The sequence below is a fragment of the Erpetoichthys calabaricus genome, chromosome 16 (assembly GCF_900747795.2).
Source record: "Erpetoichthys calabaricus chromosome 16, fErpCal1.3, whole genome shotgun sequence".
Lineage (NCBI taxonomy): Eukaryota > Metazoa > Chordata > Cladistia > Polypteriformes > Polypteridae > Erpetoichthys > Erpetoichthys calabaricus.
Window position 1 is genome coordinate 12,563,249 of NC_041409.2, and position 27,237 is coordinate 12,590,485.

At 41.3% G+C, this 27,237-nt stretch overlaps 1 protein-coding gene across 1 annotated transcript in view; it reads right to left on the reverse strand.

The window, feature by feature from the left end:
• The window catches only part of ttc7b (tetratricopeptide repeat domain 7B), a 204,523-nt gene that overhangs the window by 174,270 nt on the left and 3,016 nt on the right, over nt 1–27,237 (reverse strand). The window contains 1 exon segment of the mRNA XM_051920188.1: nt 12,263–12,417. Within this exon segment, the coding sequence (XP_051776148.1) occupies nt 12,263–12,417 (155 nt within the window).

Sequence of the window (27,237 nt, forward strand, 5' to 3'; positions counted from 1 at the left end):
AAATATCCTCAGTTTTTATTTAGGGAAATTGTTTACAGTATGTCATTAACTTATTCAGAATTTATTGTTGCTTCTAAGTAGTAGGGTATTACAGTAATACCTCCTCGATCGCGGGGGTTCCGTTTCAGAACCACCCCCCCCCCCCCACGAAAGGTGAAAATCTGCGAAGTAGAAACCATATGTTTATATGGTTATTTTTATATTGTCATGCTTGGGTCACAGATTTGCACAGAAACACAGGAGGTTGTAGAGAGACAGGAACATTATTCAAACACTGCAAACAAACATTTGTCTCTTTTTCAAAAGTTTAAACTGTGCTCCATGACAAGACAGAGATGACAGTTCTGTCTCACAATTAAAAGAATGCAAACATATCTTCCTCTTCAAAGGAGTGCGCGTCAGGAGCAGAGAATGTCAGAGAGAGAGAGAAAAGCAAACAATCAAAAACCGTTAAGTGCTGTTTGATCTTTTAAGTATGCGAAGCACCGTGCGGGAAGCATGTCACTTGACAAAGCAGCTGCAAGGAAGCCCAGCAAGAAAGGGAGCAATGTGAAAGTAGTCTTTCAGCGTTTTTTGAGGAGCGGCCGTATCTTCTAGGGGTGCGAACATCCCCCGTGCTCACAATATATGTGAGGAGTTTTATTTAATACGTAATACGTGCTCTGATTGGGTAGCTTCTCAGCCATCTGCCAATAGCGTCCCCTGTATGAAATCAACTGGGCAAACCAACTGAGGAAGCATGTACCAGAAATTAAAAGACCCATTGTCCACTGAAACCCACGATCCAGCAAAAAATCCGCAATATATATTTAAACATGCTTATATATAAAATCCGCGATAGAGTGAAGCCGAGAAAGTCAAAGCGCGATACAGCGAGGGATTACTGTATACCGTGTTAGCCATTATGGATGCAATGAGAAGTTAAGTAAAATGACACCTTTTATTTGCTAACTAAAAAGATTACATTATGCAAGTTTTTGAGGCAGCTCAGGTCCAGCTCAGGCCCCTTCTTCAGGTGAGATGTAGATTACATTTGCTTGAAGAAGGGGCCTGAGCTGCCTCAAAAACTTGCATATTGTAATCTTTGTAGTTAGCAAATAAAAGCTGTCATTTTGATTAACTTCTCATTGCTACATCTAAGAAATTTAGTTTAATTTATCTGTAGAGGTGTAGATGTGTGGTTGTTTTATTGTTTTTATTTTAAATAATATTGTGCTAATGTTTGGCTGTTATTATAATCTTACACTAACACCCACATGTGAATTAAATAGATAAAAAGTGTGGAACTCTGTCCTTTTGGATCTGAACAACTTAGTAATAAATATTGTATTACTATATTGTCATCTCATAGAACCTAAAAGCCGAGTCAAAACCTGGCTCATCATCTGCTAAGTCTTATGTCTTCAGGATTTCTTCACAGATACTGGTTAGCTCTTGCAGTTCAAATAAAATAAATGTTATTTTATAGTATTGAATATCCAATACTGCATGGTGTGTGTGTGTGTACATATGCAAGTGTGCCCTGGGAAAGGCAGTCACTTATTGACTGTAAAGGGAAATGGTTGCTCTGCTTGCTTTGCTTACAAAAGATAGAGAGGGGGATTCCCCCAATAAATACAGTATATAAGCAAAATACACTTATTCGTGCATTTCTGTCCACTGTCCCAAGTGGCACAGCATTTGCCAGTTTCTTGCAGGCCATTCCATAATTTCTTTACCATTTTTTCCAATCACCCACCTATTACCTGTGCCATGCTAAATCATTCAGCTACAGCGCATCACTTTCTCCACATTTTGTTATGTTACAGCCTTATTCCAAAATGGATTAAATTCATTTTTTTCTTCAGAATTCTACACACAACACCCCATAATGACAACGTGAAAAAAGTTTACTTGAGGTTTTTGCAAATTTATTAAAAATAAAATAACTGAGAAATCCCATGTACAGAAGTATTCACAGCCTTTGCTCAATACTTTGTCGATGCACCTTTGGCAGCAATTACAGCCTCAAGTCTTGTTGAATATGATGCCACAAGTTGGGCACACCTATCCTTGGCCAGTTTCGCCCATTCCTCTTTGCAGCACCTCTCAAGCTCCATCAGGTTGGATGGGAAGCGTCGGTGCACAGCCATTTTAAGATCTCTCCAGAGATGTTCAATCGGATTCAAGTCTGGGCTCTGGCTGGGCCACTCAAGGACATTCACAGAGTTGTCCTGAAGCCACTCCTTTGATATCTTGGCTGTGTGCTTAGGGTCGTTGTCCTGCTGAAAGATGAACCGTCGCCCCAGTCTGAGGTCAAGAGCGCTCTGGAGCAGGTTTTCATCCAGGATGTCTCTGTACATTGCTGCAGTCATCTTTCCCTTTATCCTGACTAGTCTCCCAGTCCCTGCCGCTGAAAAACATCCCCACAGCATGATGCTGCCACCACCATGCTTCACTGTAGGGATGGTATTAGCCTGGTGATGAGCGGTGCCTGGTTTCCTCAAAACGTGACGCCTGGCATTCACACCAAAGTGTTCAATCTTTGTCTCATCAGACCAGAGAATTTTCTTTCTCGTGGTCTGAGAGTCCTTCAGGTGCCTTTTGGCAAACTCCAGGCGGGCTGCCATGTGCCTTTTACTAAGAAGTGGCTTCCTTCTGGCCACTCTATCATACAGGCCTGATTGGTGGATTGCTGTAGAGATGGTTGTCCTTCTGGAAGGTTCTCCTCTCTCCACAGAGGACCTCTGGAGCTCTGACAGAGTGACCATCGGGTTCTTACTTACCTCCCTGACTAAGGCCCTTCTCCCCCGTTCACTCAGTTTAGATGGCCGGTCAGCTCTAGGAAGAGTCCTGGTGGTTTGGAACTTCTTCCACTTACGGATGATGGAGGCCACTGTGCTCATTGGGACCTTCAAAGCAGCAGAAATTTTTCTGTAACCTTCCCCAGATATGTGCCTTGAGACAATCCTGTCTTGGAGGTCTACAGACAATTCCTTTGACTTCATGCTTGGTTTGTGCTCTGACATGAACTGTCAGCTGTGGGACCTTATATAGACAGGTGTGTGCCTTTCCAAATCATGTCCAATCAACTGAATTTACCACAGGTGGACTCCAATGAAGCTGCAGAAACATCTCAAGGATGATCAGGGGAAACAGGATGCACCTGAGCTCAATTTTGAGCTTCATGGCAAAGGCTGTGAATACTTATGTACATGTGCTTTCTCAATTTTTTTATTTTTAATAAATTTGAAAAACCTCAAGTAAATTTTTTTCACGTTGTCATTATGGGGTGTTGTGTGTAGAATTCTGAGGAAAAAAATTAATTTAATCCATTTTGGAATAAGGCTGTAACATAACAAAATGTGGAAAAAGTGATGCGCTGTGAATACTTTCCAGATGCACTGTATGTCTGTCTATTATTGTAAACTGCTTTGTCCAGTACTTAATTAATGCAAGCTAAAGTCAATTCCTAGAAGCAATGGAGGTTAAGGCATGGATGAACAAGGCCAGGATGTAGGTCTACTACAGAGCACTTTCATGCTAGCAACCACAGTTACACATATTGTACCCAAGTATAGTAGCTAATCTTTAAAGCCTGATTTTGCATTATACACAATTGAAGATGTTATATGCTTAGAAATACTGCTCTAAAAGATGTTAACTATTTTCAAAGTGTCCATTATTTTAACTGGTAGTACTCATATCAATTTATAATAAACCATTTTCTTCAATGCCTCACATACTATCATATCTGGCTAGATGACAACTCTAAATTAGCCTTCTATGTAAGTGTATGTGTAAGTATGCCATGTGATGAGTTGGCATTCTCCTACTTTCAGAGCTGATTTCTGGTTTGCACTTCCAACTTCCTCCAAGACAGTAACAGAAAAAGAGAGTTTTGTAAATAGACCGTAGGAAAGATAATAATAATAATAACACTCCACAACATTCACAACACTGACAAGATAAAAGACTGCCAAGATAAATAAAACTACCATAAGAAGCAATGGCTTCAGCTACAGGGTGCTAACATTTTGCAATGATCTATCCCCCAATATCTGAGATACCCTATCGGTTTCATCTTTTTACATCACCACTCATTATTTTTAGCATGATGTTAACTTGTCAGTGTTACTGAGGCTGATCATATTGCTTTATAATTAACTGAAGCAATCGTCTGATTATTTGCAATTAACTCTTTCCCATTCGCTGTCTTTTTGCAGTGCCCGCTGTTACACTTGTTGCTATTTTGATGAAGTTATCCCTCTCAAGCTTAGAATAGGATCTTGAATTGAAAATATGTGGACAGCATTTTGATAGAATCGCAGATATTTGCCAACTTTGTACCCCATGGTGAAATACCATTTCAGGAGGTGGGAAGCTTGCTATTCTCCTTGAAGATTTATTTTTTTGATATTTACCTAATAACATAATTTGTACAAATATATATATGTAGAGGGGCGGTACGGTGGCGCAGTGGGTAGCGCTGCTGCCTCGCAGTTAGGAGACCTGGGTTCGCTTCCCGGGTTCTCCCTGCGTGGAGTTTGCATGTTCTCCCCGTGTCTGCGTGGGTTTCCTCCCACAGTCCAGACATGCAGGTTAGGTGCATTGGCGATTCTAAATTGGCCCTAGTGTGTGTGTGTGTGTGTGTGCGCCCTGTGGTGGGCTGGAACTCTGCCCGGGGTTTGTTTCCTGCCTTGCGCCCTGTGTTGGCTGGGATTGGCTCCAGCAGACCCCCGTGACCCTGTAGTTAGGCTATATCTCTCTCTCTCTCTCTCACAGAGGCGGAAGCACGAGCGTAGCAGCGAGCGGAAGCACCGAGCAGCGGCGTCTCCCACAGGCACGTAACCCTTCACAAACACCCGAGCAAGTTCATCGGAAGTAAAGCTGGCAGCAGACCAGAAGAAATAACCGGCAGTGAGAAACTTGAAGCCGACGGTCTCTGAAGCAGAAAGCACTTAAATAAACTACAGAAAACGGAGAAGATGACATCACCACTAAACGTAAGTTCCATCTGCGCTCTGCCCGTTGAGGGCACGTTTATATGTTGTGTGTCCTGCAGCATGTACAGTTCAGGTTTTCCGGCCGACATTGTAGACAGCTTCACCTGCCAAAAGTGTTTAGTTAATTTAGAGTTGGTCGGGAAAATACGCGAATTGGAGGACCGCGTTAGGAATCTGATAGCGATTAGGCAAACCGAAAATTGGATCGACTCGGTTTGTTTAGACAATTCGGCTACTTCTGATTCGGCTTCAGTCTCTCCTGGCCCCACTGTAGTCAGTGCACGGCCAAAGTCAGCAGCACCAATTCAGCCACAGGGCGAGTGGGTAACAGTAAGACGGGGGTCTAAGAATCCAAAATGTAGTCCCCCGGCACCCAGGTCACCAATTCGGACCCAGAACAGATTCTCAGCACTCCGCAGCGTGCCTGTGGAAACTGAGAATAAGAAAGTGCTCATAATTGGCGATTCCATTGTGCGGAATGTTAGCATTCCAAACTGTGTTAAACCAGCAGTTCATGTTAAGTGCCTCGCAGGGGCCAAGATTTCTGGCATAGAGGCCGCATTGGACCGTGTCGCCGACGATGAAGTATCTACCTTATTGCTGCATGTCGGCACTAATGATATTTATTCACAGCAATCTGAGGTATTAAAGAGGAACTTCATCTCTCTTTGCATCAAAGCTAAAAGAAAATGTCGGAATTTAGTTGTATCTGGCCCCTTACCAAGATTATATAGAGGGGATGTGATTTATAGCAGATTGCATTCCCTTCACTGCTGGCTAGAAACCTGGTGTGCAAACAAAAGCATAGCGTTTGTGAACAATTGGGATGATTTTTGGGAAAGGCCTGGATTTTTCAGAAGAGATGATCTTCATCCTAACTGGAGGGGATCTTATGTATTATCCCAAAATATGGCAGCAAAACTGCCTGGTTGACTGATTAGAGCACCATCCAGGCCGCAGTCATGTGATCTTAAATCACAGGCTGTTGTTTATCCCACCTGTTACTTTCCTGAAGCTGTTACCCATAATCCTTGTCTTGGGGCATCCAGTAAATTTAGTCTTGATACAAACCTTAAATTAATTGATAACCAAAAAATAAGGTGTATAATTAGACCAAGGGATAAAACCAGACCCTCCACCAGGGGCATCTGTAATAGAAATTTACTACAAATTAAAACAAAAAGTATATCACCAATTCAGAAAGAAGCATACAGTTTTAAATGCTGCTTATTGAACATTCGCTCTCTTGGCACTAAAGCTGTTTTGGTAAATGATATTATATTAAGTACAAAATCTGATCTGTGTCTTCTCACTGAAACCTGGCTTAGTAAATGTGACACTGTACCCCTAGCTGAGGCGTCACCAGATGGATACTCGTTCCTTCATAAGTCTAGAGATTCTGGTCGAGGAGGAGGCCTTGGAATAATTCATTGTAACAAAATGCAAATCACTTCTAAAAATTTAGGCAACTTTACATCCTTTGAAGCATTCATTTTAAATATTAAAACAGATTCCAACACAATTATAGTGCTAGTCTATAGACCACCAGGGCCGTATTCATTGTTCATGTCTGAATTTAGCAACCTTCTATCTGATTTGGCTATAAATTATGATCACGTAGTACTGATGGGAGATTTTAATGTACACATTGATGTGGAAACTGACACTTTTAGCAAATGTTTTACTTATTTGTTAAATTCAGTAGGATTTTGTCAGAATGTCAAAGGTCCAACTCATAATCATAACCACACATTAGATTTAATTATAACTTACAAAGTTGAAATTCAAAATTTAATTATCACTCCATTAAATGAAGTTATTTCTGATCACTACTTAATTACATTTGATTTAGTCCTGCCCTTGCGAACACACTCCCAGATTAAAACAAAGACAGTGCGGCATCTAGATTGTAATTCTGCTTCAAAATTTATAGATACTTTGAGTAAGTCGAGTGTAATTGTGGAAAACCATTTAGATCAGTTAACATCAAATGTAAACATGGAAAACAATTTAGATGAGCTAACATCACATTATAATGTGACCTTGAGAGATGCTCTGGACACAGTGGCTCCCCTTAAAACAAAAGTGATCAAAGCACATAGAAACTCTCCCTGGTTTAATGAAAACCCTCGAGCTCTTAAATTAGAGTGTCGAAAACTGGAACACAGATGGAGAACAACAAAGCTACAGGTCTTTCAAATTGCATGGACAGAGAGTGTTAATAAATATAAAAAAGCTCTCTTTAAAGCTCGGTCAGAATATTATTCTACATTAATAGATAGCAATAATAAAAATCCTCGGGCACTGTTTAGAACAGTGGCTAAATTAACAAATGGAAATTCAGATCAACAGTGCAAAATACCAACAGATATTAGCAGTACAGACTTTATGAACTTCTTCAATGAGAAAATTAAAAATATAAGATCCCAGATCTCTGCATCACAGTACAAACCAAATACTAGCTTAGCAGACCCTGTCTCACATTGCACTCAGCACTTTGTAATTTTAATCCTGTAACTGAGCAGGAAGTCTTAAGTTTAATTTCTAAAATGAAGCCCACTACTTGTTCCCTGATCCAGTGCCAACAAAACTAGTAAAAAGTGCAATGGATGTTCTTGCAGCGCCTGTCCTAAACATTATCAATAGTTCATTATTGCATGGCACAGTACCTGATACACTAAAAGTGTCAGTCATTAAACCATTACTTAAAAAGTCAGACCTTGACCCACATATACTAAATAATTATAGGCCTATTTCAAATTTACCGTTTCTCTCTAAAATACTAGAAAAAGTAGTCGCCAGTCAGCTTCAGACACACCTTACGCATTACAATTTATTTGAGAAATTCCAGTCTGGTTTTCGCACTGGTCATAGTACAGAAACGGCACTAACACGGGTTGTAAATGACATTCTGATATCCTCTGATGAAGGAAACTCATCTGTAATTATGTTGTTGGACTTAAGTGCAGCGTTTGACACCATCGACCATTCTATTTTACTGCACAGGCTAGAAAATGATGTTGGGCTTACAGGCACCGTGCTCGCTTGGTTTAGTTCTTACTTATCAAATCGATTCCAATATGTACAGAAATGTGCTGACAGTACGCCATCATTATACACAGAAGTTCAATATGGTGTCCCGCAGGGCTCAGTACTGGGACCTTTACTGTTTTCACTGTACATGCTTCCACTGGGATCTCTCATTAGGAAACATAATGTTAATTTTCACTCGTATGCAGATGACACCCAGTTATACCTTTCATTTAAATCAAATGAAGGTTCTCCAATGTTGTCTTTAATTAGTTGTGTTAGTGAATTAAAGGAGTGGATGAATAAGAACTACTTGTCTTTAAATACAGATAAAACAGAGATGTTAATTGTTGGAGGGAATGATGCTGATCACAATAATATTTTGTCATCATTTAACTCAATGGGAATCCCAGTCAATTTTACTGAATCAGCCCGCAATCTAGGAGTTATCTTTGACTCTAGCATGTCATTTAAAGTGCATATTACAAAGTTGTCCAAAACATGTTTCTTCCATCTTAAAAATGTTAGGAAATTAAGGCGCTTTTTAAATAAACAGGATTCTGAGAAACTAATTCATGCATTTATCTCTAGTAGGATTGACTACTGCAATGCGGTGTTCACTGGATGTTCAAACTGTTCTTTATACAGCCTCCAGTTAATGCGGCTGCGAGAATTATTACAAGAACAAGAAAATACGAACACATAACTCCAGTTCTTAAATCCTTACACTGGCTCCCGGTTAAGTTTAGGGCAGATTTCAAAATCCTTCTTTTAACATATAAATCATTAAATGGTCGAGGTCCGGCTTACTTGTCTGAACTTATCATGACTTACAAACCTGAGCGCACATTAAGATCTCAAGATGCCGGTCTGCTTATGATTCCAAGGATTAATAAAATAACAGTGGGGGGTCGAGCTTTTAGTTACAGGGCCCCTAAACTGTGGAATGGTCTGCCTGCTACTATAAGAGATGCCCCTTCGGTCTCAGCTTTTAAATCCCGGCTGAAGACTCACTACTTCAGTTTAGCACACCCTGACTAGAGCTGCTGATTAACTGTACAGACTGCATCTCTGTTGTTAGTCATTAGCACTTAAACATAAGTAACATGACAGTTATAATTGTATACTAACCCTCACTTATTCTGTTTTTCTTCTCGGTACTCAAATGTGGCACTTGGTGCCATGGCCCACCTGACAAGTTGTTTTGCCTGCCTAAGGAAAAGTCATCCCAGATGGAGGATCGCAGGAATCGTGGGAGAGAGGGGTCCTTTCATCGGATTGGCTGGCCCAGCACTGTTTCAGCTGTGGAATGGCCAAATGGGGGAGGCAGCTTGAAGGATGAGGTCTCCAGGACTCTATACAAATACAAATCTTATTATGGGATATATCATCTACTGTTAAATTCTACTCTGTACTTCTAAAATTTATATATTTTTTTTATTTCTTACTATATTGAGAAATTGTTCTGTGTACTGTACTGTATTGTATTGTATTGACCCCCTTCTTTTGACACCCACTGCATGCCCAATCTACCTGGAAAGGGGTCTCTCTTTGAACTGCCTTTCCCAAGGTTTCTTCCATTTTTCCCTACTAGGTTTTTTTTGGGAGTTTTTCCTTGTCTTCTTAGAGAGTCAAGGCTGGGGGGCTGTCAAGAGGCAGGGCCTGTTAAAGCCCATTGCGGCACTTCCTGTGTGATTTTGGGCTATACAAAAATAAACTGTATTGTATTGTATTGTATAATGGATGGATAGATATACAGGTATGTGTAGATCATCCTGTTTGTTTTAAAGGATGGCCTCAGATGCATATAAGAATTTGTTCACTCTCTCCTTGTTTCATGTAGCTAGTCAAATGCACTGGTGATGCAGTCGAGTCTTTTGTGTTCAAAACAAGATTTTCACGTTATGAAATTCAACATCAGAGAGCTTTGTTGTGCAAACACCCGCTTTAGCACCAGGCAATTATCTCATTTTCCTCAAACTCGATATATACCTCTAGTTGGACTAGTTTAGCAATTGCGGTTGCTAAATCTCAAGACTGTGACTCGGAATTGCAGGGGGTGACTCATAGACAATTCCCCCATTTTGTTACCATGATACAGTAGGTACCAAACATCATATTGCAGCACATAATTATCTCAATGTTGCCTCATTTTGGCAACCAATCAACATGGAATAAGCCACAATAGTATCCTATCTTATTAATTTTTCCATTCTTTTCATGGTGTTAAAGATTGACACATGGAACAGACATCTATACCAGCTACAAAATTCACTGAGCCTTATATCTGTTTGAACAGTCCAAAAAATTAACTTTTACAAGTCAGTAAAATTCTATCATTTGAGCAATTTGGAAGGGACTAAGTCTATAGCTGTAGAACATGCAGAAAGAAATTAGCAACAAAAGAGGGAAACGTACCAAATTTGAGACCATCTCAAGCTGCTATACGGTGAATACAAGGTGAGGTAACCAATCTTTAGTTCACGAGGAAAGCGTTTTTTTTTTTAAACTAGTTTATTAGAGCTGTAATGGCTTTTGTCATGAAACACGGAGTACAAGCCTTAGGTACACAACTGCAGTTTGCTGAAAGTGTGCGCTTTAATTGAAAAGAAAAGAGCAATAAGAAAAACGCATTGTGCCTTTGAGCATAAGAAGGCATGTCAGACACTTAACAACTTTTATCCCATGCACTTATTTAAAAAGTGACATATTTAGCAGAAAAAAAAACTATCCATTTAAGAGGCACTAGGAACAAGTAATACCCCCTAATTCAGGTTACTCGCTCACGCCAAAGCCCCAGACTTCTGGGATGAAGACTAATTAACCGTATCTAACGTGTAGCATCTTAAAAATGAGCTGGTGATTTACAGGTGTAAATTATAAATAAAAAATCCCAATATGATTAAGTTCCCTTCCCTGTCACATCTGAAAACAAAGACGAGTACCTTTGCTTCCAAAATAATTGAACTGTGAGTTTTGCTAGAATGTTACATGCAAAATATGGTTTTAGATCTGCTTAGCCATAGAAGTGTTGAGGAAGTTGCATCTAGAACCCTTGTTTCAGGGCAGCTTTTATAAGCATACCTCATACTGTTTTCTCTAACATTTATTATTTTTTTATAAGGGAATTTATTACGGGGCGGCAGGGTGGCGCTGCTGCCTTGCAGTTAGGAACCCCGGTTCACTTCCCGGGTCCTCCCTGTGTGGAGTTTGCATGTTCTTCCTGCGTCTGCGTGGGTTTCCTCCCACAGTCCAAAGACATGCAGGTTAGGTGCATTGGCGATTCTAAACTGTCCCTAGTGTGTGCTTGGTGTGTGTGTGTGTGTGTGTGTGTGTGTGCACCCTGTGGTGGGCTGGCGCCCTGCCCGGGGTTTGTTTCCTGCCTTGCGCCCTGTGTTGGCTGGGATTGGCTCCAGCAGACCCCCGTGACCCTGTAGTTAGGATATAGCAGGTTAGATGATGGATGGATGGATGGAATTTATTACTGTTTCAAAAAGGCTTTCTTTCTTTATTTTTTTAAGTCAACTCTAAACACAAGTAGATCTGGGCAGCACAGTGACGTAGTAATAAGGCTGCTGCCTCACAGTTAGGAGACCAGGGTTTGCATCCTCGATCCTGTCTGCGTGGAGTTTGCATGTTCTCCTTGGGTCTAGTTTTCAAAGCGGTTAGATGGACTGGGGATGCTAAATTGGCCTTGTGCGTGACTGTGGTGTGGGTTTGTTCACCATGTGATGGGCAGTCATCCAGTTCAGGTGTCATTCCCTCCTTGATCCAAATGCTTGGCAGGACTGGCTTCAGCTTCCTTGTGACCCTGCTAAGGATGAAGCGAGTTTAAAGAATGGATGGCTGCACAGGTAGATCTGAGTGTGGTTTTGCCAAATATCTCATAATCTACTACTTTTAAATCCTAAATGTAAAACATATTGTCTGCTCAGAAAAAGCCAAACAAAACACTTAAGTCTTGTGTCTGTCTATTTTTCCCCGAGTTCAACCAAAATGTGAACAAAGCTTTGACAACACGCCAATAACAGTTTGAACTGCTGAGGTTTATTAACCAGTACTTCCAGAATCAACACTATCAGGTACAGGATTGCTGAGAAACAGACCATATTCCATCAAGCAGTAATAAAAAGCTGCTTTATATAAAACTTCCACTTTTTTTGTTAAAGTCACTGACCTGGAATGTCCTGAAGCGTGCTTAACTAAGCAGAAGTTAAAACTTAAAATTAAAACATGGACATAGTTACCTTTAGGTTCCCTCTGTCAAGAGCAGCTACCAGATGCTTCCGGACCTCCACAAGCCTTGGTTTGGTCCCATGAGGACTTGCTCCCAGTTTTATAGGATTTTCCTTCAAATATTGCTGAAGCTTGGCTTCACCCAGCAGCAACTCAGCTAAATCATCTGCAACATACATTAATCATGGACTTATTACTTATTTTCTTATATCTATAGCCATCTTTTATTTTATACACCTTGTAACCAATTTCTGCCTTCTCAGTTTATAAGCACTTCTGATATAGGTAAACATTTGAAACCTTCAAGGATGCAGTTTAGTCAGTAGCCTACCATAAACAAACTAATAAAATGGCATACTATGAATAACAACAAGTTAAAAAACAGGAATACTACAGGGCTCTGTTACTTGCATAAATGGAATTATCTTTTCTTCAGTAAAAAACAAAGAAGTCATGATATACACTGAGTAACAAATCTGATGCATTCAGTGCATGCATTTCCCTTACATAAAGTGTAATTTTAGCAGTAAAATAGTACAGTCTGATGAGTGAATCAATGGAACAGAACCTGACCAATTCAAGGACTGGAAAAGCATCGTCTGGTCTGATGAATCCTGGCTTCCTCCGGACTCTCGTGAATACAGTACCGTGGATGAACAAACTGAACTCAAAAAATAAGCATTTAACTCAATGCATAAAATTTACATGTAAATTCAGCAGTTTACCTTCATAAATCTCAATAATCTTGTAAAAATGTCCCCCATGAAGCTTAGACAACCAACTGATGATGTGGGGGGTTGGGGTATCCAGTGAAGCATCAAGCACCACGGGGAAATGACATACAATCAATGATCATGGGGTCTGGAGGATTCAAACATCGTCGACAAGCTTTGGATCCGGAGAACACCTGCACTGCAGTTCAAAAACAGATGCGAGAACGCCAGGAAGTGCCAGCAGGAGAGACGGGCCGGGTTTAAGCAGTGTTGCATCCCTTGTCTCCCCCACCAGCAAAAATGGCCATCAAACCTTGAAATCAGTGACGTTTCACAATCAGCTTGCCCAGAAAACAATAATAGGCCTTTATGAACACTCCACCTACAGCAAGGAACCCACGAGAAAGTGCAGTTCTGCAGCTCACTCACTTTTCATATCATAAAACAGGAGCACTAACTAATAAATGACCTACAAATGATGGCATGCTACAAGATAGATAGATAGATAGATAGATAGATAGATAGATAGATAGATAGATAGATAGATAGATAGATAGATAGATAGACAGATAGACAGATAGACAGATAGATAGATAGATAGATAGATAGATAGATAGATAGATAGATAGATAGACATTTCTTTTCATATCATAAAACAGGAGCACTAACTAATAAATGACATACAAATGATGGCACACTACAAGATAGATAGATAGATAGATACTACACCCCCTTTCTAAGCCGCGAAGGCGGCGATTATTTATTTAAAAAGTGGCCTTTTTGACGTAAACTGTGGACCTGCTACACCACAACAACACACCTCGCTCAATTTTGGCATTTCTCTTTGTTGCACCCCCTGAAATGTTATCCTGCCATGGCCCATCCTCTTTACTCTAAAATATAAACCACATTTCAAATCGTAAAGAAATTAAGGAGAAGGCATGTTCAATGTCAAGTACTACAATGCATAAAGGTGTACACTTTGCAGACATGAATTTAAATAGGGTTCACCATCTCTGTTTTTTTTGAGCAATGTGGAAAAATTAGGTCATATAGTCATTTAGGGGTGATATAGTTACTCAACATAAAGTGTTTTAGTATGCTTTCCATATTAAAATATTACATCTATCTTAGAAATATAAAAGGGTTAATAAATGTCAAAAACCTGTTCCAGCATATCAGGAAACCAAGTAAAAGTCAAGTGAACAACAAAGACAAGAACGTACCAGGAAAAAGGTGGTGTATGATTAAGAAATCAGCAAATGTCCTGTAAATACAACAAGACTGCACAGTTGTCATATACACAGAAATTTCAAGGGTGATGGCTAAACCTAAAGGTATATGAAGAGCAAGAGGATAATAAAATAAGACTTTTATTTTAATAAGTCATTGAGGTGTAGACCAATGAACCAATCAGAGTAAATGTATACATTAATCAACACTATTATGTAAATTCACTTGTTTATAAAAACAGACCGCTGCCCTTATTTCTTTTTACCATTCTGATCATTCTGTAACAGATTGCTATGAGAACGCTTTCCTGTTCAGCATTTACTGACACGTAATTAAAGACTCAATGAACGAGTTTTCTCCAGATAGATAGATAGATAGATAGATAGATAGATAGATAGATAGATAGATAGATAGATAGATAGATAGATAGATAGATAGATAGACATTTCTTTTCATATCATAAAACAGGAGCACTAACTAATAAATGACATACAAATGATGGCACACTACAAGATAGATAGATAGATAGATAGATAGATAGATAGATAGATAGATAGATAGATAGATAGATAGATAGATAGATAGATAGATAGATAGATAGATAAATCCCAAGGGGAAATTCCCATACTCCAACAGCAGCATACTGATAAAGAACAATATTAAATTAAAGATTGATAACAATGCAGGTAAAACAGACAATAACTTTGAATAATGTTAACGTTTACCCCCCCCCCCCCCCCCCCAGGTGGAATTGAAGAGTCGCATAGTGTGGTGGAGTAACGATCTCCTCAGTCTGTCAGTGGAGCAGGACGGTGACAGCAGTCTGTCGCTGAAGCTGCTCCTCTGTCCGGAGATGATACTGTTCAGTGGATTCTCCATGATTGACAGGAGTCTGCTCAGCGCCCGACGCTCTGCCACGGATGTCAAACTGTCCAGCTCCGTGCCTACAATAGAGCCTGCCTTCCTCACCAGTTTGTCCAGGCATGACACGTCCCTCTTCTTTATGCTGCCTCCTCAGCACACCACCGTGTAGAAGAGGGCACTCGCCACAACCATCTGATTATGTGCAACTGATAATATTAAGCAATAAGTTAAAGTAAAATAATTGCAATTAATCTGCAGAAAATGCCAAGCATACCAACACATCACCACTCACCTGGTTTATTGTGCCCTACTTGGCAAACCAGAATTCTTTAGCTAATGTTTGTCAAACTGTCCAGCTCCATGCCTACAATAGAGCCTGCCTGCCTTTCTCACCAGTTTCTCCAGGTGTGAGGTGTCCCTCTTCTTTATGCTACGGAGAAGAGGGCACTTGCCACTAACGTCTGATAGAAAAAGTAACAAAAATGTTGATTTCTAGCACAGCAGTTAATTTCCAACAACAAAGTGGTAGCAGGTCAGTCACCAAAACTGAAACAGCTCACATGGACAATATCAGGTCCTAGCACCGTCACATACGATTGTTATATACATGTGTTTTGACTTGCGTCTATCAGGCCAGCATGCAAGAAGAACAAAAAAAAAAAAGCTTGCATGTGTCACTTTTTTAAGGAGGAGGCTTTGATTAACTGCAGGGTTCATGATGGTAGAGCTTTTAGTTTTTTATTTGTTGATTTCCTGGATTTAGATTAGATTAGATTAAATTAATTTTATTAATCCCATGGGGCAATTCTAAGGCCAAACACATGATACAGCAGCATTTAAAAAAATAAAAGAACAAAAGGAAGTATGAATAAAAGTAGCTTAGTTAAAGGGAAACATGAACCACATGAGGATTTTTTTGGCAAGTTGGAACAAAGTGATAGTGTTATGTGATCAGTGCTTGGAACGGATCAACCCAACACTAGCTTCAGTGGTGTTACCCACTGACCTCAACTCCACCGCCAACCGGGAATATTCATTTTCCCAGGTAAACTTGTTGCACCTTTCATTTTTATGAAACAGTGCAGACTGTTAAATTAACACTCTCGTAAGCAAGTCAGATTCCTTCAGTTGCTGGCTAAATCTCATCTACCCACCCTGCAAATAGAGATGTTGTACCTTGGACTACTGTGTGACCATTGTGAGGAGCTGGGATGTACGCATTGCATTTGCTCGGAAATCTTTAAATTCGTCTCATCATCCTATATGATGTGTTCAGACAGACAAATACTGAACATAGATAGATAGATGGATAGAGATTCTGTTGGTACTTTATTACTGTTAGAGGCCTGCAAGAAACATGGATGGAAGTAACAATCTCTTATGTATTTTGTATGCATGACAAGAAATGTGAACATACTTAGGAGCCTTACTGCTGCAACAAATTAAGAGGAAATTTACTTATCCACAAGATGCAATTTAAAACAAAATCATCTGTGGAGGATATAAATGAATCAACTTTTACTGTATATACTTTTGCTTAAAGCTGGCAGTACAATACACGGCCTCTACTTGGAGGCGATATCAAATTTGACGACTGAGTTGCTGGATCTTGTTGCTTTAGGAATATCAAATTACATGATTAGAATTTGCAGGGGATGAGAAATAACACAACTCCATAACAACTTTTCAGGACAGCTTCAAATTTCTAAGCAACACAAGAATATCGTATGCTGCCTGACATTACAGGTGCCTGCATGGATAAGCATCTTCAGCTATGGGCAATTCAGCCACAGACTCTGCCCTTTTACTTTCCTTTTTCAATTCTGCCATGGTATGGAAAAAAAAAACAAAAACGTCAAACAGACAAGCCTGTTTTGTTTGGACCCATGTCCTTTACACTTCATGGCTGCATTGTATGTATTGTATTTCCGGATGAGCACTCATTGGTTGTTAGCGCTTGCACATACAGAACCCACCCCTGTAACTTAAGACAAAAATCAAACCTGTCTGATTTAGTTGTGGGTGCGTCGCAGACCGCTCTGAAGGAGTTGCTGTTTTGATGTCAAACTACACAACTGGAAGTCACTGAAGTGTTGGGTATCTCTGGCACTGCCCTCCAGTGGTTCAAGTCCTATCTGACTGATAGGCAAGAGTTTGTTAGACTTGGCAACAGCAGGTCCAGTACAGCGCCAGTCACACAAGGAGTTCCTCAGGGCTCGGCCCTCTGCTCTTCTGTATTTAAATGCTTCCACTTGGCCATATTATTCGTAGCTATGGACTGGGTTATCATTTTTATGCAGATGACACTCAATCTACTTCAATGTTAAAAGTAGAACTTCATCAGAGCTTTCTCAGCTCATAACCTGCCTCAGTGAAATTAAAACCTGGATGGAGCAGAACTCTTTAAAATTAAATTGCAACAAACCTGAACTCCTGCAAATTGGGACTAAAGTGCAACTTAATAAAATGAGCTCCTTCCCAGTCCATCTTGGCAGTGATCTCATCAGACCTGTCTCTACTGTAAAGAACATTGGTGTCATTTTTGATTCCACCCTTTCTTACTCCGCCAACATAAATCACATTAAGAAACTTTCTTACTTTCACCTCCGTAACATATCCCGCGTTTGCTCCTTCCTCTCCTTCTTTAACGCTGAGAGACTTGTCCATGCTTTTATCATATCCCACATCGATTATTGTAATTCCCTACTGGCAGGTGCCCCTTCTAATCTTATATCTCAGCTCCAGCTTATTCAAAACTCGGCTGCAAGAGTCCTTACACGGACCAGCAGCAGCGAGCACATCACAACCATCCTGCTCCGTCTTCACTGGCTCCCTGTGTCTTACAGGATTGAATATAAAATCCTACTAATAACCTACAAAGCCTTAAATAACCTCGCACCAAACTACATCAGTGACCTTCTCCATCACTATGTGCCTGCCCGTCCACTAAGGTCCTCTGATTCTGGTAATCTTGTTGTACCCCACGCTAATCTACACTCCATGGGTGACAGCAGGGCCTTCAGCTGTATAGCGCCCAGACTCTGGAATGACCTACCGAAATTAATCAGGTCAGCTGACTCCATGAATTATTTTTAAAAAACATCTCAAAACTCATCTGTTAGCTCTACCTGACTTTATTACCCTTCTCTCAGTTTACCTCGATGTTAAGATGCTCATGTAACCTGTGTGTGTGCGCTAGATCATTAATTATGTTGTCCGTTAGGCTTTTTCTCTGAATTTACTATCTTCCTCTTCTTCATTTATTTATTTATCTGGTTTAGTACAATGCTATATACTGTATACCCTGCTGTTCTCTCTTAAACTCTGTGAAGTGCCTCAAGCATGGGAATGGTGCTATATTAATAAAAAGTATTATTAGTATTATTATTAACTGCCCTGGATTATGTAAACAATGTCTATGACTGAAAAACGCTCAGAAGATGTATGTAGTGTGATGGGACCTTAACCCATCATAACTTCTAGTGGCTTCTTTAGGGACATTTTGGATAAGAACTTGTTTTTTGGAAAATACGGTACAGGCTAAGTGAGGTTTACCTGCTGAGCTCCCTGTAAAGGGGACACCCCTCTCCATGCCAACCCTTCGATTAAACTGAGTCTGCATGTTGTTTCTTTTGAAACGTGTTACCATTCCATTCACCATCAGGCTATAACACTGTTTTCAAAGACATTCACCTTCTGCAACATTATTATTATTATTATTATTTTTTTATCTGTGTAGCCTCCTGATCAGCCATACAGAATTTTTACAGAAAGAACTAATGTTCAATTGATCAGTTAACTGCTTGTGAAGAGCTTAAATAAATCAATTAACACAAATTTGTGTTACCAAAGTGTACCCAATTGACAGTTTACAAAGAGTGGATCGAGCTCCCACCTTCTGTTTAAATCTCTAGTGGTTTCCCCCATGTTTGTACGAGTTTCTTCCAACAGTACGACAAGCTGTCAGGTCAGCTGGTAGCTCTAAACTGGCAGAGCTTTTGAATGGCACTAAATGTGCAGAGGATAGCACTGCCAGTTAGCAACATTTGGTCCCTTGTTCTTCTCCCTGTCGCTGTGCTTACTATGACTTATATGGGCTTCTATCCATGTTTCCATGGACTCCCACCTACAGTATGTAGAAATATTGACTAGATCATCTAAACTCCCCAAGCACTTGTTACCAGAATCCTGTCCCAGTTTGTCTCCAGTTCTGCATCAATTTCTCCGGGGTGGGATCTGACCTCTCACTGCCATGACTAATGCACACAGTGGACTGATTCATTTCTTGACACGGCAACCACAAGCACAAAACAAATCAGGGAAACTACTTTTTACATGTGAGGACGTGCTTTGACAAAATGGTGCTGGGACACATTAAAAGCAACATTCCACATAGCCACCATAATCACCTGCAGTTTGCATATCTTCACAACCAGTCTAAAGAGCATGTCGTGTCCCATGCAAGTTGCCATTTCTGGATATTACAAACTGACGTGCCAGACTCCTCAGCATCTAATACTGTTGTATCAGCAAGGCTGACCACCAACATCCTGAAATAAGGACTTCCTGTAGTGCCACCCTCTGAAGTTGAATTGCAGACTTCCTAACCAACAGAGCTTGGCAGAATCGCATCCTGAAATACACCGACACTTCACAAGGTAGTATGGTGAGCCCTCTTCTGTACTCCTTCTTCACCTCTGACTTTGTGGCCAGACACAGCTCCAATTCTACCATTAAATTACTGGCTGTCACCAACATCACAGGCCAGATCACCAACAATGACATGAGAAGAGGTCTGCCTGCTGTTTCAGTGGTGCCAGGGCAACAATCTTAACTTTAATAGTAGCAAAACCAAAATGATGGAAACAGAAGAAAGACTCTGTTGAGATGGTGAATAGCGTTATATTTCTTGGAGTGACTATCACTGATGTACTGAAGTGGGCATCGCACATTTCGGCAATTGTCAAAAAGGCCCGCCAGCACCGTTAATTCCTCAGGCGGAGTGCTGGCTCTGAGGCTAGGGATCTGCACTGGCAATCAGAAGGTTGCCGGTTCGAATCCCGTAAATGCCAATAAGGACTCTGCTCTGTTGGGCCCTTGAGCAAGGTCCTTAACCTGCAATTGCTGAGCGCTTTGAGTAGTGAGAAAAGCGCTATATAAATGCAAAAATTACTGTTATTACTAGTCATTTAGCCCGTTACAATAATGGGCGCTAGAACAGTAGTGCATAAACGTTAGTAGGAACAGTCTATATTAAATGGCAAGGGACTTTGACCTCATTCTTTTTGTTGGTCGTATTTTTCTTTGTCTTTCAGCCTTTCTTTTGTTGATGTTTACTTGCTGAGCTGACCGTTCTTCGTGGGCTGCTGCCATGTATTGTGTGTCTTTAATTTTCTGTAACAGTAATACTGTCTTGTACGGCTCTATTCAATAAGGGCGCGCACAAAAAGGCGAGCTTCAAAAGTGCGACCTTAATTGAGCGCGGCGAATAAAGGCGTTCGTAGATAATTTAGTTCAAATGGCTCTGGAATATGTGAAGAGCAACAAAGGTGCAGATCTTTATTTACGCGCGCCTTTATTCGCTGCGCCCAATTGAAGTCGCCCTTTTGAGGCTCGCCTTTTTGTGCGCGCCCTTATTGAAGGATACCGTCTTGTATGTCCATAATATACCTTTAATTTTCTCTGGCGGTAATACAGGCGTGTGCGTCGGTAATATGCCTTTAATCTCCTCTGACAGTAATACTGGCTTGTATGTGGCTGTAATATGCGTCACTGTATTGTGTACCTTTAATTTCCTCTCGTAGTAATACTGGTTTGTATTTCCGTAAAACGCCTCTAACTTTCTCTGACAGTAATATCGCGCATCGCACTGTGCCCCGCGCATGCGCACTTCACCAGAAGACACATACACACGGACACCTGGACGCACACAGGGATTTTATATATATATATATATATATATATATATATATATATAATATACATTATATATATATTAGATTTAGACCTTAAGTCAACAAGTGCAATTTGTATATTTATTACTATTCGGTTTGTTATTATTTTCTTTCTTCTTGTCTTTTTAACTCTTATTCCTCACACTGAGTCGATTGCACCTTCAATTTCGTTGTTCCTTTGTAAAAGTGACAATGACAATAAAGATCTATCTATCTATCTATCTAGATGTCTGAGGGTAACTTCCATTTCTCCATTTGTTCTCATCCACTTTTACAACTCCAAACTGAACATGATCCTCAAGATTGACTGAAGAACATAAACTGTGATGACTTCTGCACAGAATGTTACTAGCACAAGGTGTCTTTTCCTCACAACTTGTATAACATTTGCCACCTTAGGAAGGCAGAATTTCATAATTAAAGACCTCAGCCATCCTGCACGGCCGCATTTCTACATCTTTACTTCTGGGAAACGATACAGGGCCAATAGTATTTGCACCGTTTCTATCCAGAGGTCAGAAGGATTCCTATTGGCCACACATAAGCAAAATTACTGCATGGGTTCTTGTACATTATGGTTAGATAGACATACAATATATAAAAGTAAATATATGTTACACTCTATATATATATATAGGTCCTGGGGCCTCTTCTTTTTAATATTTACCTTCTTCCCCTTGGCAATATTTTCGTAAATATAACATTAATTTTCACTGTTATGCTGATGACACCCAGCTCTACCTTGCTAGTAATCCCACCTCCTCTTTTCCACCACCCTCGCTTATTGACTGCATTGCTGAAATTAAATCCTGGTTTTCTTTGAATTTTCTTAAATTAAACAGTGACAAAACTGAGGTTCTCCTCATTGGTGCAAAATCGTCATTATCCAAAACCAATAATCTTTCTCTTATTATTGATAACTCTGTTGTTTCCCCATCACCTCAGGTCAAGAGTCTGGGTGTCATCCTCGACAGTCCTCTATCCTTCCAATCTCACATTAATAACATCACCCGGTCTACTTACTTCCACCTACGTAATATTAAATCACATTCGCCCCTCCCTCACTCCTCATACCACTGCCATTCTTGTTCACAGTCTGGTCACTTCTCAGCTGAACTACTGCAATTCACTCCTCTTTGGTCTTCCTAATAAATCTCTTCATAAGCTTCAGTTAGTCCAGAATTCTGCAGCTCGCATCGTTACTTGAACCCCATCTATTCCTCATATCGCTCCGGTCTTGCAGCAGCTTCATTGGCTCACAATTAAGTTTCAAACTGATTTTAAGATTCTGCTATTAACCTTTAAGGCCATTCATAGCCTCGCCCCTCCATATCTGTCTGACCTTCTTCATGTTGCCATTCCATCCCGTAACCTTAGATCCTCTTCCTCCACCCATCTGACCGTCCCACCCGCCCGTCTAACCACCATGGGGAGCTGAGCATTCTGCTCCCAAGCTCTGGAATTCATTACCTGCGGAGCTCCGAAACATCAAATCATATTCATCCTTCAAATGTAAACTTAAAACACATCAGTTTAAAATGGCTTTTTCTTTATGACTACAGTGGTTTTGTTTGGTTTTAATTTTTAGATTTTCTGATGTTTTAAGTTGTTTATAATTGTGTCTTTTATTTATTTAATTATTGTTTGTTCGGTGTCCCTGAGTTCTCTGAAAGGCGCCTTGTATAAATAAATTGTATTATTATTATTATTATGATATCTTTGTCACTATTCTGAGGTGACATATTGCACTGTATCCACATAACAATAAACTTGAACCACAATAGCGCATGGCAGTTCTGTCATTAATGACATTTCAGAGGAGAATGGTCAGACATGTTTGTGGTAACAGAAAGACCACAGACACTCAAATGACCTCTCTTTACAACTGTGGTATGCAGAGGGGCATCTCTGAATGACCAGTGTGTTAGACCCTGAACAGGATCCTAATGCTGGTTTCATTTTTATGACGAACATTAGAACACTCGGGGCGGCACGGTGGTGCAGTGGGTAGCACTGCCGCCTCGCAGTTAGGAGGCCTTGGTTCGCTTCCCGGGTCCTCCCTGTGTGGAGTTTGCATGTTCTCCCCGTGTCTGCATGGGTTTCCTCCCACAGTCCAAAGACATGCAGGTTAGGTGGATTGGCAATTCTAAATTGGCCCTAGTGTGTGCTTGGTTTGTGTGTGTCCTGCGGTGGGTTGGCACCCTGCCCGGGATTGGTTTCTGCCTTGTGCCCTGTGTTGGCTGGGATTGGCTCTAGCAGACCCCCGTGACCCTGTGTTTGGATTGGAAAATGGATGGATGGATTAGAACACTCTAGACGAGAACAGGCCATTCAGCCCAACCAAGCTCACCAGTCCTATCCACTTATCCCTAAAGTCTTACTGTCTACCACACTACTTGGTAGCTTATTCCAAGTGTCTATCGTTCTTTATGTATAGAAATACTTATGCAAAATTTTCCCTTAACAAGTTTCCAACTGTGTCCCCGTGTTCTTGATGACACTTCTTAAAGTCACCGTCTTGATCCACTGCACAAATTCCCTTTATAATTTTAAACACTCCAATCAGGTCTCCTCTTAATCTTCTTTTTCTTAAACTCTAAAGGCTCAGCTCTTTTAATCTTTCCTCATAACTCAACCCCTGTAATCAGCCCAATCGCTCTTCTCTGGACCTTTTCTAGTGCTGCTATGTCCTTTTTGTAGCCTGGAGACCAGAACTGCACCCTGTACTCACGTATACAAGCATATCCATATTACTAACCGAGAATGGTAAACCGGATATGGACGCAGGTACATGGCATGCCCATGGACGCAGGAGACATACTGCGCAGGCGCCGACAGCGAGCGAAGTCTGATCCACCGAGAACGAAGGAGTCACAGCTCAAAAACGAAGGAGCTCAACTAACGTAAATAAGAAATGAGGCAACGCGCCCACAGGTAACGACACAGCCACACAAAAAAGAGGATTCCGCGCTGCACCCCAGAGTCAAACGGAAGAGGCTACGGTGGCCCCACAGGTCCACAAAGATAGTACGAAAGGCACGTGAAAGTACAAAAGGTGCATGCGCCTACAACGCGCTTCTGAACTAAACGGCCACACTACACAGCATGGCCCACGCGCTTCTAACACACCTACGGAGGCCCCATAGGTCCACAAAGATGCCAGCCCGCATGGATAAAAAAAATTGACGTGGGCGCCTACAAAGCGCGTCTGAAACCGCGGAAGCAAAACTGTCTCGGCTCCAAAACCAAACAGCTCGACTAACGGAGCTACAAAAACGAGACCAATACAATGAACATAGACGCCTATAACGCGCGTCTGAAACTGCGGAAGCAAAGCAGGCACGGGTTCAAAACGAACGACCACAACTGACGGAGATACATACAGAAGCGAGCCTGCCTGAATACAATTAATGAACGTAGGCGCCTACAACATGCCTCTCAAACAGCAGAGTGAATAGATAAACGGCAAAGAAAGGAACGACAGACGGCCGATAAACAATTCCGCCAATTAGCTGACAACGCGTTCTGTAATGAGTCCACTATTAGTGGACATTCATTAGGATTAATGAATATACTTCCTTTGTTACACTCCAATATATCTCATACATTCATCAATGTATTTCGGGTTACCCAACACCGGGGGTAGGCGAGCGGAGCCCCCTTGTATGACCTACTACTATACCATTAGTATTATGTTCAGATCGTTATTTTGTACATGTACAAAATGTGTGCTTGATGTTGTGTTCTTTGCTGATGTGTTTTTAATTGTATGTTGTGGTCTCTCTGTAAAACTTGCTGGCAAACCAAATTTCCCCCTTGGGATTATACAAATAAATCCATCCATCCATTTTCCAACCCACTGAATCCGAACACAGGGTCACGGGGGTCTGCTGGAGCCAATCCCAGCCAACACAGGGCACAAGGCAGGAACCAATCCAGGGCAGGGTGCCAACCCACTGCATATACAAATAAATAAAATAATAAATCAGATTGGCAGAGCAGGTTTGTAGCATCAAGGTGCTTTAACGACTGCATGACGTTATACAGTCAGGAATGAGAAAAATCCTTATGGAATGAACCCATAACTCACAGAAATCACTCAAGCGTGATAATAAATAATAAATAATCATTAACTCTTTCAGGGCTGATGCCGACTTTTGTCAAAATTCAGGGGTAGAGGACGGTAATCCGCTATAAACTGCGACAAAACTCGCCCTTACATTTAAGTTTGACTCTCTTTGCTAGAAGGAAAGTTAAGTAGCTTTGTTGCTTTAATCTCGAGTCCCTGTGTGAGTAGCGAAGAGCAAACAACTTCTAAAATGGCATTGTCATCTGGCGAAAGACTAAATACGCCACGGACGTTTCACATATTATCGCTGAATCGGACTGACTTGTCGGACTTGGAAATCTGATGCAAGTGATCAGGAGATGGACATCGAAAACGAAAGTGAGGTAGCAGCATCAGCTGATCGTGGTGCTGAATACGTTTGTGTAGCTGATACGCCTACAGCAGCGTTCACCAGGAAGGACCACCGCTTCTGATGACAAGAGGTACAAACCGTATTGCGTCACACTGTGACTGCCACCGCCGCCCACCTGCTGTGTGGAGGTAGCCAGCCCACCATGCATTGCTGCTGGCCATTGAGGTGCCCCCATGCAGCCACTGCCTCCAGAGATACCGAACATGCGCCAACAGCAACCACAACACACAGCAAACAGACGTTTCATGTTGATTTATGTGTGAAACCATTGCTTTGTGTACTTTCAGAAAACTGAGCTATTTGGAAAAAATATTCCGCCCTAAAAGAGTTAATTACATTTATAGAGAACTTTTCTAGCTACTCAAAGCACTTTACACTGATAGAGTGGAGCCACTTCAACCACCACCACCACTGCAAACAATGCAAATGTCAAAACTACACAAAAAACTTTACAAAGAAGTAGTTTTACTTAAAACTTAAAAAACTTTAAACTTACTTAAACTTACTTTAAACCGTAAGTTTACGTCCCTACTACTTGCCCAGAGAGTTTGGACATGTCATTGTTGTCATCGTGTATATCCCTCCTCGGGCGGACGAGGAGTCAGCGAGTGACATCATCCATTCTGCTGTTGCTAAGTTACAAACGCAGCACCCTGAGGCGCTTGTGCTAATCGCTGGAGACTCTAACCATGTGACGCTGGACAAAACATTACCTGCATTCTCCCAGTATGTGGACTGTAACACCCGGGGAAATAAGACTATTGATTTACTGTATGCAAACGTTAAAGACGCATACAGCGCCACCCCGCTGCCTGCGCTTGGGAAAGCAGATCATAACCTGGTTCTGCTTCAGCCTCACTATAAACCAAAAGTGAGAGTCCTACCTGTAACCACACGATCATTCAGGAAGTGGACCCCGGAGGCTGAGAATGCTCTGAGAGAATGTTTTGGAACTACAGACTGGGATATCCTGCAGGGATCTCATAGTGAGAACATTGAGGAAGTTGTTGACTGCACTACTGACTACATCAACTTCTGTATGGACATTGTAGTTCCAGTAAGAACTGTACGCTGCTATGCTAACAACAAGCCATGGATTACAAGTGACATCAAGGGCCTTTTGAACCAGAAGAAAAGGGCTTTTAAAGACGGTGATCAGCATGAGCTCAAGCGCATGCAGAAGGAACTCCGAGTCCAACTCAGGGCGGCGAAGGAGCAGTACAGGAGAAAGCTGGAGCAGAAGTTGCAGAATAACAGCATGAAGGAAGTGTGGGATGGGATGAAGATCATCACTGGCTGCAGCTCGAAGCGGGGTACCACCATTGAGAGAGACGTGAAGAGAGCAAACCAAATGAACAACTTCTTTAACAGGTTTGACCACCCTAACCCACTCTCACTCTCACCTCGGAGTATTGCACTCTCTACACATCCTTCTGCTGATACCAGCATAGGAAAGACATCCCCACCCATAATTACAACAGCACAAGTGAGCAGAGAGCTGAGGAGACTTCGTGCCAGCAAAGCAGTAGGTCTAGATGGAGTATCGCCATGACTGCTGAAGGTCTGTGCATCGGAGCTGGGGGGTCCTCTACAGCGCATCTTCAACCTGAGCCTGGAACAGGGGAAAGTCCCGAGGCTTTGGAAAACATCTTACATCACCCCAGTCCCAAAGGTATCACGTCCTAGTGAGCTGAATGACTTTCGGCCTGTTGCTCTGACATCACATGTGATGAAGACCATG